This window comes from Onthophagus taurus, chromosome 1 (assembly GCF_036711975.1).
Source record: "Onthophagus taurus isolate NC chromosome 1, IU_Otau_3.0, whole genome shotgun sequence".
NCBI classification, from domain to species: domain Eukaryota; kingdom Metazoa; phylum Arthropoda; class Insecta; order Coleoptera; family Scarabaeidae; genus Onthophagus; species Onthophagus taurus.
Genome location: NC_091966.1, coordinates 32,277,108 through 32,291,229, shown reverse-complemented (window position 1 = coordinate 32,291,229; position 14,122 = coordinate 32,277,108). Strand labels below are relative to the sequence as shown.

The 14,122-nt window shown below is 37.6% G+C and overlaps 1 protein-coding gene across 4 annotated transcripts in view; it reads right to left on the bottom strand.

The window, feature by feature from the left end:
- LOC111415884 (discoidin domain-containing receptor 2-like) overlaps window positions 1–14,122 on the bottom strand; it is a 177,954-nt gene that overhangs the window by 24,991 nt on the left and 138,841 nt on the right. For all 4 annotated transcript variants that reach the window (XM_071199831.1, XM_071199829.1, XM_071199827.1 and 1 more), the window contains 4 exons: window positions 9,510–9,657; window positions 2,347–2,517; window positions 2,128–2,261; window positions 782–989 (listed from right to left, as the gene is read on the bottom strand). In XM_071199831.1, the coding sequence (XP_071055932.1) occupies window positions 782–989; window positions 2,128–2,261; window positions 2,347–2,517; window positions 9,510–9,657 (661 nt within the window). The remainder of the gene's footprint in view (window positions 1–781; window positions 990–2,127; window positions 2,262–2,346; window positions 2,518–9,509; window positions 9,658–14,122) is intronic.

Below are 14,122 nucleotides of genomic sequence, written 5' to 3'. Positions count from 1 at the left end.
AAATTTCATATGCTACATTCTAATCTAAACGTATGCAAGATATAGTATGTTCATGAAAATATGGGGAGAGTTCCATTAGGATCTTCGGTAACTGACTTTGCGTCGACATCAAGAAAATAATGTCATCTACACATGATGGATTGGAAATCTTCCAGAACGGATTTCACACGGTATACAAACTTTTTTTTTATTTTTATTTCTTATTTTACTATACCTCGTTAATATAATCATAACAAGTAATACATTTACTTCTTTTCCATATTTATAATATTTATTTAATTAAATAATAGTAATTATATCTTAAGATCAGTAGAAGAAATAATTGAAATCCTGTCGAATTTCTCATTTATTATATTATAAATATGTTAATCATTCAAAATCTAATCAACTTACTATTTTCTAGCTTTAATTTGAATTCATTTCAAATATCTCCGTACTTTACACTTGTCTGACTATGTTAAATGAATATTGCATATTTAATCAGTGTGACCTAAATCCCTAGTAAAACGGCCGTGCTTTTAAAACGATAGGGCCCAACGTATTTTTTCTCCATTTTCATACTAAGTTGAACAAATAGTCCGCGACTGGCGGATGTGAAGCGGGAACGGTTGAGATAAGGTTTACACGGTTACAGGAAAGGTGCGAGTCCAAGATATGGGAACAAAGCATTGAAAAAGGGGAAGGGACAACGTAAATTGTGTGAACATTTTCAGGAACACCGTGGAGTATACACTTTTTTAACTTGTCAACGCTTTTGGAAGATTTATGTAATTTTTGTTACCTGATTCAAAAACGACTTCGCTAAGCATAATCCATCGATCGGCAAAATATAGTCGAAGTTTTACATGGCGTCCGATCCGATGGTGAAGGTTAATCGAGACGTTTCTTGCATGATCGAGAACACGGTCCGGTGTGTACGTATATGACAACGTGTGGCCGTTGTAAAATTTACCACCAACGCTGAACATAACTTTCGCCTTGGAAAAAACCTATAAAAACATAAAAAGTTTCGGGCCTTTATTTTTATTATTTTGGTTCCCTTTTTCAAACGACGGCGACCGCGACGTCTCCGTAGTGCGCGGATCGCATGCTTTATCGCCGATTTATACCGGCTCGCGTCCTTATCGAAGCGAAAAGTGTGTTTGTCATGGAATCGTACTACATGTGTTGAAACGGCAACAAATTTTTATTCTCACTGTTCGCGAAAGAAGCGCACCACCAGGCGGAAAATGTATTGGCGTTAAACGGTCGTAACGTTTGCACGCGAAGATTGAATACTATTTCAAATTCAATTTCTTTGTTACAATTCAATTTCAAAATTTACTTACCAAAGTATTCACTTATTTGAAATTACATCATCATAAAATTTTGTATGGGTTAATATATAGTATTATTTTAATTATGTTTATACAAAACAGGTGTCCTATATACCTGGTTCTAAATTATAAACCGACTAAATGGCATACCGCTTTTGAAATTTACGACTTGCACCGGCTCCGCGTTACATTATCACGGTAGGAACGTAAATATGACATGCTTTGGGTGTCCTCATTTCAGTTTCTTGTACAGCTTTACGAGTAGGAGCGTGATAATATAACGTTGTTTGAGTCGTTTTTTGCCTCCGATACGGGCAATTTTGCCGATGACGATATCCGGGATGTGGATTGGAATTAAAGGATCGAAACTGGGACGAGCTACGACGTCAGATGTTCGTTTTCTAAGCTTCTCGTGTAAGAACACGAGCTTCCGGTGGTGGCGTTTCAATAACCAACCGTTGTTCGGGTTGTTTCGCAAACAGAGAGAGCTTGCAACGTCTTTTTGCGCTAGTGGTCTCAACGGATGATTGTTTGCGAACAGAGCCCGTCGAGCTCCCCTGGATAAACAGTACTTTCCAAGTTGTTCCATCGGTTTACATTTCGCTTACTACACGTGAAATAGTTTGCATGCGCTCTATATCGAAGGCAATCGTGTAATAAGGTGCAACCGGAAATTGGTTATGGCGGAATTGTACAATTTCGATAAAAAAACTATTTTAAAACAAGTTTGAATACAATTTATAAAATATGTTAGTCGGTTTAGTAAACACGATTCTCCACTAAGCCCTAACCGAATCCATACATTACAAACCTGCACGTTCCTGCTGTACAAGTTGTTCGTGAACAAGTGGACCGCCGTGAAGTTTCGGACCTCGTCGAATCGAAACAGTAGCTCGACGTAGCCGTCCGCGAACGAGTCATTCTTCCAACCGAGCCATCCGTTACCTGCGGACACGAATTGGCCATTGTATAACCGCGGACGTAGGTTACACGTTATGTGCATTAATGTATAAGTTATCGGGTCCGTTACCCTTTCCGTATCCGATATCTAAACGGAAGTTATCCGCTCCGGTTTCTCCGTCCACTAGACGTCCCAAACCATTCTGTAACTCGCCCTGGGATTTCTCTCCATCGTATGAACCATCCCAGAGACCCAATGTCGGCTCTGAACCCTCTGGAGCATCGTAGGATACAACTCCACCTGAAATTGAGTTGAATTAGTAAAAAGGAAGACAAAACAAATTGTTGTTCTGTGGGTTTAGGATACGAGATAGGGTCTAGGGGAAGATTTAAATAATGGCGGAGGTGCCAGAAGATTCGAATCGAGATAACGTCTAGAATTTTTTGATTATTACTTTAAAAATAGTGATTTATAGACGATCGCGTTTGAACGTTTAGAAGGAAGTAGGTACTCGGAATCGATACGAAAACGGAGTTCTTCTTTTTGTCCGAATCGAAGGTTTCGGTGCAGTACCGACCGAGCACGGAATGTGTATTGATAAATCACATTGGGGCCAAGACCCCATCCGCGCCATTATATTGGCCCGGTCCATGTGCTGAAGCGTGACGTGAGGCGCCACGAAAGAAGAAAATAGAAATTTATGGCCGTTTATTATATTTCGTCGGGCGAACCGACGAAGGAGTTGGCTTTCGTTCGTCGTCCATTGCTGCACTTCTGACGTTCTCCGAATTGATGACGAGCATGCCAAAAAGGAGAACCTCGCTCTAATCTACCGTGAAATTGACCATTACCAAAAACTGTTAGTACTCGACCGAGCGATAGGTAGCGGAAATGATAGAGTTCCTAGATTGGTTCTTTCAGTTCTTTTACAACAAAATTATTTTACATTATTTTCAAACAAAAATCTTAATTCACCCAAAATCTAAGTTGGTGTAATAAATGAAAGATGAACTATGTACATTAACCGTGAAGAAAGGTTAATTAAATTGGTGGAGGGCGCTAAGGGCGTGGAATAAATCAGAGCCCCCGGTGAAATAAGACATAACGGTGAAAGCCAGCTGTCGTCTCAAGCCCGAGGCCGGCACCACCACGCCATATCATAAAAGTGAGTTATTGCCTAGATCCCGTGAATATAGATTTGGGGCTACGCACATGCAGCACTTCGAACCTCCGAGGGCCTGCTCTCAGACAAGTACTTGGGTCCCGTTAATGGCCTCGATCTGCACGCTTAATTGGATTTCCCATACGTCAGCGAGCCCGATTGCCTTTTCAAGTGACAAAATGATTCGGATTAACCCCCTCTATTGAGCTCGGAGCTTACGCTTCCGCTTCGATTGAGCTTCGTCAAGTTTCACGACTTAAATTACCTCATTCGAAACCAACTTTTCGATGGCGCTTTAAATTTTTAACCTATTAGGTATCTATGTATTTTTTATCCTCTTTTTAATACAGGAAAACTTCTATATAACGGATATTACGCATATTTAAATTCAGTCATACTATTAATATTATCTATTTAATACATTAGTATATATAAATATAAATGTTAGCGCTCATAGATAGAATCTAATTCGGGTTTTTCCCCAAGTTGCTCTATCCATGTTCATAGATAAACACGGGGTATTCCTCGAGGTGTCTAGATAATATAAATCAAGGACTTTCTAGTTTTAATTGTTATTCAGTGTTAGATTGTTGTATATTTTTATTGAACTAAAAGTAGAACTATCACTCTACCTAGAACTAGACACATTCGGGTTTAGCCGTCTTAAGCAATGAAAATTTAAGAACTATGAGAAAAGAACTAGATGTACTAGATATACTTGCTAAAACAACAAAAATAACAGAATCATGTGAAATATGTATATCAAAACCACAAGAGAAAATATAGACATTGAAAAGGGCAAAGCAAATCTAGAATGGTAACTACATTCTGAGAGCGAGGAATAGGTTAAAAGCTGTTTAGTAAGTAATTAACAACAACTTCTGAATAAAATCTAAACACAGCATCAAAACTAACATAGACCCTGAAGACCTCAACAACTTCTTTACGAAAAAACCAACATAAATTGCTTCAAGGATCGGAACTAGCCTTTGCAGCCCGAGCGATTATATGAATTGTGTTAAATGTAATGTTAGTTCCTTTGTACTGTTTCCTACAAATGAGACAGAGATATTCAACACTATAATGCAACTAACTAATAGTAAATCGGAAGATTGCTATGGAATGACAACATATACACTAAAATCTATTGTACATATATCATTGTTCAACCATTAAATACAGTAATCAACAAATGTTTTGAACAATTTATTTTCCCCAACGAGTTAAAGATTGCAAGAGTAACTCCTATCCATAAAAAGGTAGTACGGATAATCTAAACAATTTTTGAAAGACCAATATGGTTATGTATTTCAGCCGAAGAGATCTGCAGGGAGGATAAAATACGGTGGGCCATCAACAGTTTCTCGCCGTTCAAGACACCAGGACCAGATGGTATTATACCAGCCCTTTTACAATGGGGTCTGGAGGATTTAGTACCTCACCTGGTGGAAATCTTCCAAGCATGCCTGGCGCTGCGCTATATACCCAGTCGATGGCGTGAGGTCACAGTGAACTTCATACCAAAACCGGGTAAGCTTGATTATTTCACACCGAAATCGTTTAGACCAATCAGTCTCTCCTCCTTTCTTTTGAAAACTCTGGAGAGACTGTGTGATCGCTATATTAGAGATTTCTGTCTTCCAACTAAACCAGTAAATCCTAATCAACACGCTTACACTCAGGGCAAGTCCACACTAACGGCTCTTCACTCAGTGACCAGCTTTGTTGGTGGGGCGCTGGACCTAAAGGAGTCCGCCCTGGGGGTTTTCGTAGATATAGAGGGAGCTTTTGATAAAACAACTTTCTCTGGTATTAACGATGCCTTGTTAGAGCATAATGTTCCACCGACTCTTTGTGGTTGGATTGAGAACACTCTTAAACATAGGATAGTTAAGCTTAGGGCTGGCGATGTCAGTCTTCAAGGAGGAGTTACTCGAGGCTGTCCACAAGGGGGTGTACTATCCCCACTTTTGTGGAACCTCACCCTGGATAGCCTCTTGAACCGCCTCGCCGAAGCCAACTTTATCACAGTTGGTTACGCAGATGATTTAACCATTCTCGTCAAAGGCAAGTGTATAAACGTGCTGTTTGACAGGATGCAAGTAGCTCTCAAACTGATAGAGACTTGGTGTGACGAACAAAGACTCTCTGTGAATCCTAAGAAGACAGAGTTGATTCTTTTCACACGGATGAGGAAGGTTGGCAATCCCAGAATGCCATCCCTTGCTGATACTCCATTGGTATTGTCAAAAGAAGTTAAATATCTGGGCATCACACTTGACAATAAAATGACATGGAGAGCCCACCTAGATAATAGAGTAAAAAAAGCGTACGTTGCATTCGGTCAATGCCGGAGGGCTATAGGTAAGACATGGGGTTTGTCACCCAGAAATGCCCTCTGGATTTACACGGCTGTAATCCGACCTATGCTTACTTATGGTGCAGTAGTATGGTGGTCAAAGACCCTTCAGTCTACATCCACTACTGCACTTAATAAAGTACAGAGACTTGCGTGTTTGTATGTTACAGGTGCGCTGCGGACTACCCCCACTGCAGCCATGGAAAACATGTTAAACCTAACGCCACTTCATTTGTTCATCCAAGAGGTGGCATTGGTGACCATGACTCGACTGCGAGCAGCAGGTATTCTAATGGGTGAGAGAAATAGTAAAAATGCCAATCTCTGGAATGAAATGGTGGATTACTCACCAATTCTGGAGTGTGTAACGGACTTTACACCCCTACAACACATTTTTACGAAGAAATATCTCACCCACCCAAGCTCCACAGAAGTAGAGGTAAAAAACAGCCTTAAAATCTACACTGATGGTTCAAAGAGACGGGAAGGAGCTGGAGCCGGAGTCTTCTCGTACGATCTCCGACTCCACGTATCTGAATCTTTAGGTATAAGTACCACCGTCATACAGGCGGAGTTAATCGCCATACAACTTGCCGCTGACGTTATTGTCAGATCCAACTTGGTAGGTAAGACTTTTACAATTTATACTGACAGTAGACAAGCTATTTTAGCCCTGAGTAGAATAACAATTACCTCAGGACTTGTTATGGGTTGTCATCTGACATTGGAGAAGGCCGCAGTGCATAACTGTGTCATACTTCAATGGATAAAAGGACACTCGACTTGTTCAGGTAACAAGCACGCTGATAGGCTTGCCAAAAGGGCTGCCAAGCGAGCGCCATGTTCGCCTGAACCGATAATCGCTCCGTCCTTATCAACTCAGATTGAGATAATTAAAGATTTTACCCACAAAAAGTTCATGAACTGGTGGGATAGGGTTAAGGGTTGCCATCTGTCTAAGGAAGTATTACATTATCCTTCAGCAGAGGCAGCCTTGTCTTTCGTAAGGCTTGGTAGAAACGCTCTACGAACTGTAACGGGACTCGTCACGGGTCACTGTAAGGTAAATAAGCATCTTTATAACCTTAAGCTTGCTATTAGTCCTCTCTGTCGCCTCTGTAAAGAGAGCGAGGAGACGGTCCGACACATCTTGTGTGAATGCCCCACTCTGCAAGACCTCAGAATGAGAGACTTCGGAGAGGAATGGCCGACCACAGATGGCATCAGGAACACACCTCTGAGCTGTATCCTAGCCTTCGGAAATTCCTTAGGCTGGTTGATGTAGCCGGAGACAGTGTAGGAGGATGTACAAGGGGCCCGTTGGGGCCTAGGTGCTGTGTGCGTAGCATACCCTCCGCTTTCCTACATACATACATGGTTATGTAAAGAAATCCTCCACAACTAAAGCAATAATCGATCTACTTAAGAATGTTATCAACGGTTTCAACGAGTCAAAAAAAGTCTCGGTTTACTTGACAAACCGAGGACAACTGGTACAAAACGGTAATTGTAAGACGACTATTAAAAAGGTTGGAATTGGTGTACCGCAGGGATCCATCTTGGGACCAATTTTTTTCTTGCTGTATGTTAATGATCTCCCTGAATCCTTAAAAATGCAGTACTATAATGTTTGCAGATGGTTAACGAGGCGATTTCCTATGATAAGCTAAAAGAAGATGAAGTTTTTAGTCGGATGATTGCTTCTGACTGGTTTAAAGCTAATAGATTGCAACTGAATGAGAAAAAACACAAAGAATTGAGGTACACACTAAATCCATTGATGCAACAACTGCTAATCTACTGGGAGTACTCCTAGAGAATTCTCTGAAATGGAATGCACAGATACATGAAGTTGGGAAGAAACTCAGTTCAGTAGTTTTCCAGCTAAGAAAAGTGAAGAGATTGACAGATCGATATACAGCAATGGATGTGTATTACTCGAATTTCCAAAGCATTATGTTTTATAGAGTGTTGTTCTGGGGAAGTTTCCCAGGAGCTGAACGAATATTTATAACACAAAAAAGAGCAGTCAGAGCCATTGTTTAAGGAATTAAAAATAATGACTGTCTATTCGCTGTATATCTATAGATGTTTTATTTTCATAAAACAAAAACATGAATGATGTGTGGTGTAGAGCGCAATATCATCAATACAGTACGAGGAACAACTCATCTCTACAAATTCCATACCACCGACTGACTACCTGTCAACAATCGGTATATTACCAGGGCGTAAAATTTTATAACAAACTTATAGATACAACTACATCAATGCTCCATTACAAAGAGAGATTTAGGGAGCACTTTGGTGAAAACCCATACTACGTATCAGCGAGTTCATGGATTCGCCGGGCAAACTGATGCTGTAGAAATATGGTCATATATTTTGTATCATTATATTTTCTATAATGTTGTGAATTACATAATGAAATACAATTACTCTATCTGACGACCTGTAACTTTTGAGTTTTTTGGAAACAAATTATTATTATTAAGAAACGCACGGCTAAACCCGGATGTTTCTAGTTCTAGGTCCAGTGTTAGTTCTAATGCTAGTGTTAGTTCTAGTTTTAATTGTTATTCAGCACTAGATTGTGGTATATTTTTATTGAACTTAAAGCAGAACTAACACTAGGCCTAGAACTAGAAAGTTTCGGGTTCAAACGTTCTCACGTTAAAGTGCAAATTACAAATTTTTCATATAACGGACACTTCCTTTATCATATTAGTCCGTTATATTGAGGTTTAACTGTAGTAAACTTACATATATGGGATGGCATTTAAAACGTAATGAAAGTTAAAGCTTTAGAAATGGACATGGGTATTTTATGTCTCGCGTTTAACAATCTCGTAAAACATTTAATTTCCGTTCATAAAACTGAGCGCGGTTTTTAATCTTTACAGCAAAACGGCGCGCAATTTGTGACCGTTCGATAAGTCCGGAGCTGATGTCGGTTTTCAGGTCACCTGCTGGGCAGTTAGTCGGCTTTTAGCTTTGCAAACACCCGATTACTCCAGCTATTTACTCGTAGCTACACGTTTTTTTATGTTTAAACCTCGTATCACAAATTGTAAATACACTAAAGCGAAATTTAGTATTTCAAACTGGATATTACGAAAATGTGTTTCGCATTTCCTGGAGGTTTTATATAATATTAACTGTATCCAATATCTTTGGAGGACTTAAATCCTTCTTATTTGAAAAAAAGAAGTATAAAAGAAACTTCTCTTCTTTTCCTGTCAAAAGGTCTTTCTCCGCAAAAAAAAAGAAATATAAATATTCGAGCGCCCGTATTTCACGACGTCGATAAATACTTTATAAACTCCCCGAACAAAGGTATTCGCTCATAAGCATTCCTCTACTTTACTTTCTGCCCGGACGATCGCACGGGAGACTGCTGATTAAAAGTTTTTAATAAAACCGTCCCTCCTCTCAACGGAGACGACACCTATACTCGAACTTCCCCACTTTATAGGTACGTAAATTATTGCAGCGATTCTTTGTAGCATCAAAAAGTTTTCAGTAAACCCATACATAGGCGCAACCCCTTTCGGTTTCCGGAAATTAATCAACGTCACGTGCACAACACTGGAGGAGAAAGGCAACGTCTCTTGGACCAGAATCGACGCTGCCATGCTAGATTACGTTTTGACGAAGAGTACGGCGCGTAGGTTGTTCCATAATTAATTGCGAGACCGTTGCACATTGAGTGACAGACCATGAATAGTTCATGAGAGATGGAAAGGGAGATAAAGAGCACCAGCTACTTACCTTCATAGAAGCAGCCTAAGAGTTCAAGACGTAGACAAACCGTTCTACGGTGAACGCTGTAAGGGAGAACTCTTACACGACTTGCGAATACGGGAGGCATCAATTTGTGACTTTCTACCGATGCCGTATCACTGTTACCACGAAGAATCTGCAAAGAAAATAAATGATCTTAATTTTTTTTCAGAACTAAATAGCACAACCCAGTGTTGTTGTATATTTAGTTATGCTTAAAAACTTAAAAGTTATACAAAACGTCCAGAAAGATAAAGTTTTCGAAACGTGACTGGAAACATAAACTTCTCTTGGTCGCAATGCGACGAAAGAAATTCGGGTCATTTACCGCGTTTATCTCATTGTGCTAAGTTAATAATCGAATTTCCTTCATTAGGCCCGTATCGGATCCTCTCCGTTTATGCATTCGGGATGATCGATGGCCGGGGTTATTGTGTTAAGGAGGGATATTTCGTTTTTGCCGACCGGAGAGCTCACTATTTGGCAACCGATTTACAATGGAGTTGATTCAATTGGTAGTAGCTAAATAGGTTCCAACAATAGCAACCTTATCTGATGGACCGGTTATCGGTAGGCAATTCGCGTACACTTCGTTTGCTGTTAATTAGTTAATTAGCCCTTGTTTAGTTTGGAAACGCTTCCGAGCTATTGTTATCAACAGTTCGCTGGAATATTAATTTCTGTAACGGATGAAATTTACACCGAGTGCTTATTAGTACCCTAATTACTCAGATAAATGATTTGATCGGTTATAAAATTTTATTTTATTATTTAAGAAGTGAAGAAATTTCAATAAAATTTTACAGGGAGAACATTTTAACATGCAGGTCTTTTATATTATCAAGTGGATACCAGAACAAACGTCAAGAGAACAAATATCTTCCTCTCATGTTAGTGGAATTTACTCGTACGTGGAAACAATGGGCCGGTTTGAAGGCAAGGGCAAACACACGTCTGAGGTAGTAGCATTGAGAGGGCGACAGATAAATGAGGGGAATATTTAACATGCCCGAGCTCGCGCCCGAAGGGGCACTTTATGCATTTAAACGAATCCCAGGCTACATTCCGCGGATGGTTTCTTTTGAGTAATTGTTTTCCTTCCTGTTTTACGCTTCCCGAGTGGACATTTTTCTACGTCCCTCATCCCCTTCGGTGCTATTCGGTCTTGCTTTGAATTTCGGTCACGTAAATGCAAACAACCTTTTCACGGGCATCATTAAGACTCGCTTTCAGTCGCGACCAAAACTTTTCGCCCATGTCAGAAATGAAAAATTAACTGTTACAGTTTCGCCGCGCTGAAGAACTCGTTCTTTGTCCCTTTTCTTTTCGACAGTTGGAACTAATCAGGCAGTGAAAGGATTTTTTTTTGTCGTGGGGAATTTTTGATTGAACCTTCAGTATTCAGATTGTGATCAATACTATTATCTTATTGTGGGGCGTGATGAAACGTTAAAAATGGTTATAATGGAATCAGAGATAGGTCTTTATTGCCGAATACACGAGGGTTTCGGTCCAGCAATAAAGCCGATTATGTTGCCAGCGATTGAATTTTTATTATCACCGCTCTAATAAAAATCTGACCGCCATCCGTCCCTCAATAAGCGGAATCAATTTTGTGGGGGACTGTTTGCGGATACATTGGCGTTCGACCGTCACATCGTATTGACCTGATTTGGTTATTTGATAACAAAATCGATGCCAAATTGGAAATGATAGTGACAATAAGTTTTGCAATTCTCCCCCTTATAATAGAGTGGAATATCAATTACTTAATCTTAAAGAGACAATTTTATTATGAATTACCGGTATGCAAGAAGTATTAATAGAAAAAAGTTAAAAAACAAAATATATTTGTAGAAGGTATTCCACCCAAATAATTTGTTAGAACTTTTCAGGTTCTCTTACGGTTTTTGTAATTCAGGTTGTAAGATAACACATGCTGATGTTTCTGTAAGTACACATCTTTATACCAATCCTATTCGATTATTTTCTGGTATATCAAAATATTTGAGATATCATCATAATGAGTGAATAGAAGTTAGGTTTAAAAAGAATGAATTCAAACGATTATAGCTCAAGAACTAATTGAAATATCAGGATAAAATAAGAAACGTTCTGAAGCTAATCTAATAAGGATACCATCGTCCAATAATTATTGTTTGGTTTTTATAAATTTAATAGTAACATTGTTTTAAATCGTACTCTACATAGTGAAGAAGATTACATTATCGATATTAAAAATATCATTCATGAGATGAACTGTTTGAGATATCATTATGAAATAGTAAGGAATTTGAAGTAATTTTAATTAAGAATTATTGTGTAAAAAAACATTTCCTGACTCTTACATATGTCGATGTTATGATTTTTTGAATACGACTGTGTATATCTAATTATTGAAGCCAAATTCAAAAAGAATGATTTTTACAAAGTGATATCTCAAAATTTAATTGAGATATCGTTATAAAATAAGAATTGATTTAAAGCAAATCTAATAAAGATTCAACACACCAAAAATTATTCGTTTGTTCTTATAAATGTAGCTGTAGCAATTTTTTAAATTTAACCTTAGACACTTGAGAAGATTATCTTGTAGTAATCGTTTATAAAAAATCATATCTCGAAAACTATTTGAGATATCGTCATGAAACAGTAAGTAAATTGTAGTAATTATAGTAATTGTTCAAAATGTTCTGTATTTCATGATGACATATCAATTCGTTCTTGAGATACGATTTTTTTCAAATTTATATTTCATGACACAAAAAATAAGGGATGATGCATAATCCAACGTCTTGGCTGCTTCGTTTTAATTATTTGTTGGGCATCTGAATCTTTTGCAGGAAGTGTTAAGCATTGAAATTCGATTAGTGCGTTTTATTTTAGTAAAATGACGTAAGTTTTATTTGAAATGTTTCGAGAAAACGAGTAATTTTTTTATTGAAAGGTTGAGTTTTAAAACCAAAAAAACGATTTAAAACCGCTTCGCCCCGTCGTCTTTACATTTTTTGTTTATTTACCTCCAGTATTCCTTCTTCACACAATAAATTAAGGAGGGTATGTTTGGAAGTTGATTCGCCAATAACGCGTTTTAGTTGATGTGCGGGCATTTAAGGGTGACAAAGTAGTTTAGAAAAGTAAAACTTATTACTTGAATTAAGTGATAAATACGCGCTATAATTATGCTAAGTGTTAGGTGATATTAGTGATGTTGAGATCATCGGATTGCTATTTTATGGATGTTAAAAGGTGTCGTATTAATTCATTTTTTTTGTCAAAATAAATTAATTTATTTTTTCTTGCCAGCTGAGCTTCGAAATAAAATCCAAGAGAAACAACATCCATTCGGTGAGTCGTTTTCAATTTTATTAATTTACCAAAACATATCGGCATAATTCGCGATTTGAACGGTGTAATAAAAACCGTTTGAACGCTACTCATTGGAAGAACTTGTTCTTGAAAAACGGTACCATTCAATACATTTTTGCATTTTGTGCTCGAAAAATTATAAAGCTTTAATTATTAACATTGTCAAAACATGAAATAATTTGAAATTGAGTGTAAACCAGTCCAAATAATACTAGTATAATCTAATTCAAGTTTTTTAAGGGGGAGTCTCTTTTTTTGTATTAAATAAAATGATTTCTTTGGAAATTTTTGGCTGCCAAATTATGTGGTATTTCAATTTAATCTTTTACATATGTTTTCATGATATATTTACTTATTTAAAAAGAATTGTTTATAGAAAATAATCTTTACATTGTTCCCCAAATTGGTGCGTGGATTGTGTAAGTTGCTGGTTGACACAATATCTATCCTTGAAATGATTTGACACTCAAAAATCAAATGATGCTCTTTTCTATATACTTCTGATTATCGTTTGAACTAATAGAACTAAGCAAAAAAACATTATTGGCAAAATGGCGCCCAGTCAAATTAAATAATCGATTTTATTCTTGAAATTGATAAGTTTATTGCAAAAAAAAACTATATGTATATATCAGTTTCTCTGTGGGTCATACGATAGAAAGATGCTATTTGAAAGTTCAGTTCAAATTTCAAGTTAATCGAATGAGTAGTTTCTTAGGAATCGTGTTAACCAGTTGTAAAAAGGATATTTCGAGAAAAATGCACTTACAGTTTCATGTACTACAATGTTATGCGTGTATACGCCATGCTAATTTAACTTTTATAACTTCTACATTCAGCCAGAGTTATATAACTTTAAAATCGGTCAAACAGTTTTTTAGTTATAGCGACTTTAATCAAAATTAATTAATTTTCTTATTGGGGGCTAGACTTCCAGTCGGTAGATACGTGGAGGCATTTAAATAACCGTTCGTAGGTAATTAGTAAATTTTCGCCTTTACATTTATTGTGGATCATAGTTTCGATCGAGACATTGATGACTAAAATTGATCAATTAATTAAGGAGATAGTTGATGTGTTTGATTAGTTAGTTTTTTGTGTTTTAATCAAAATGCTTAAATATGTCGAATCGAGCATTTCAACAACTGCATTTAGCTAACCGCAAGCTTTCGACTGAGATGTAAAACTTTAAAACCCATCAAACCGTCCTCTAGTTATAATCAATTTAATAC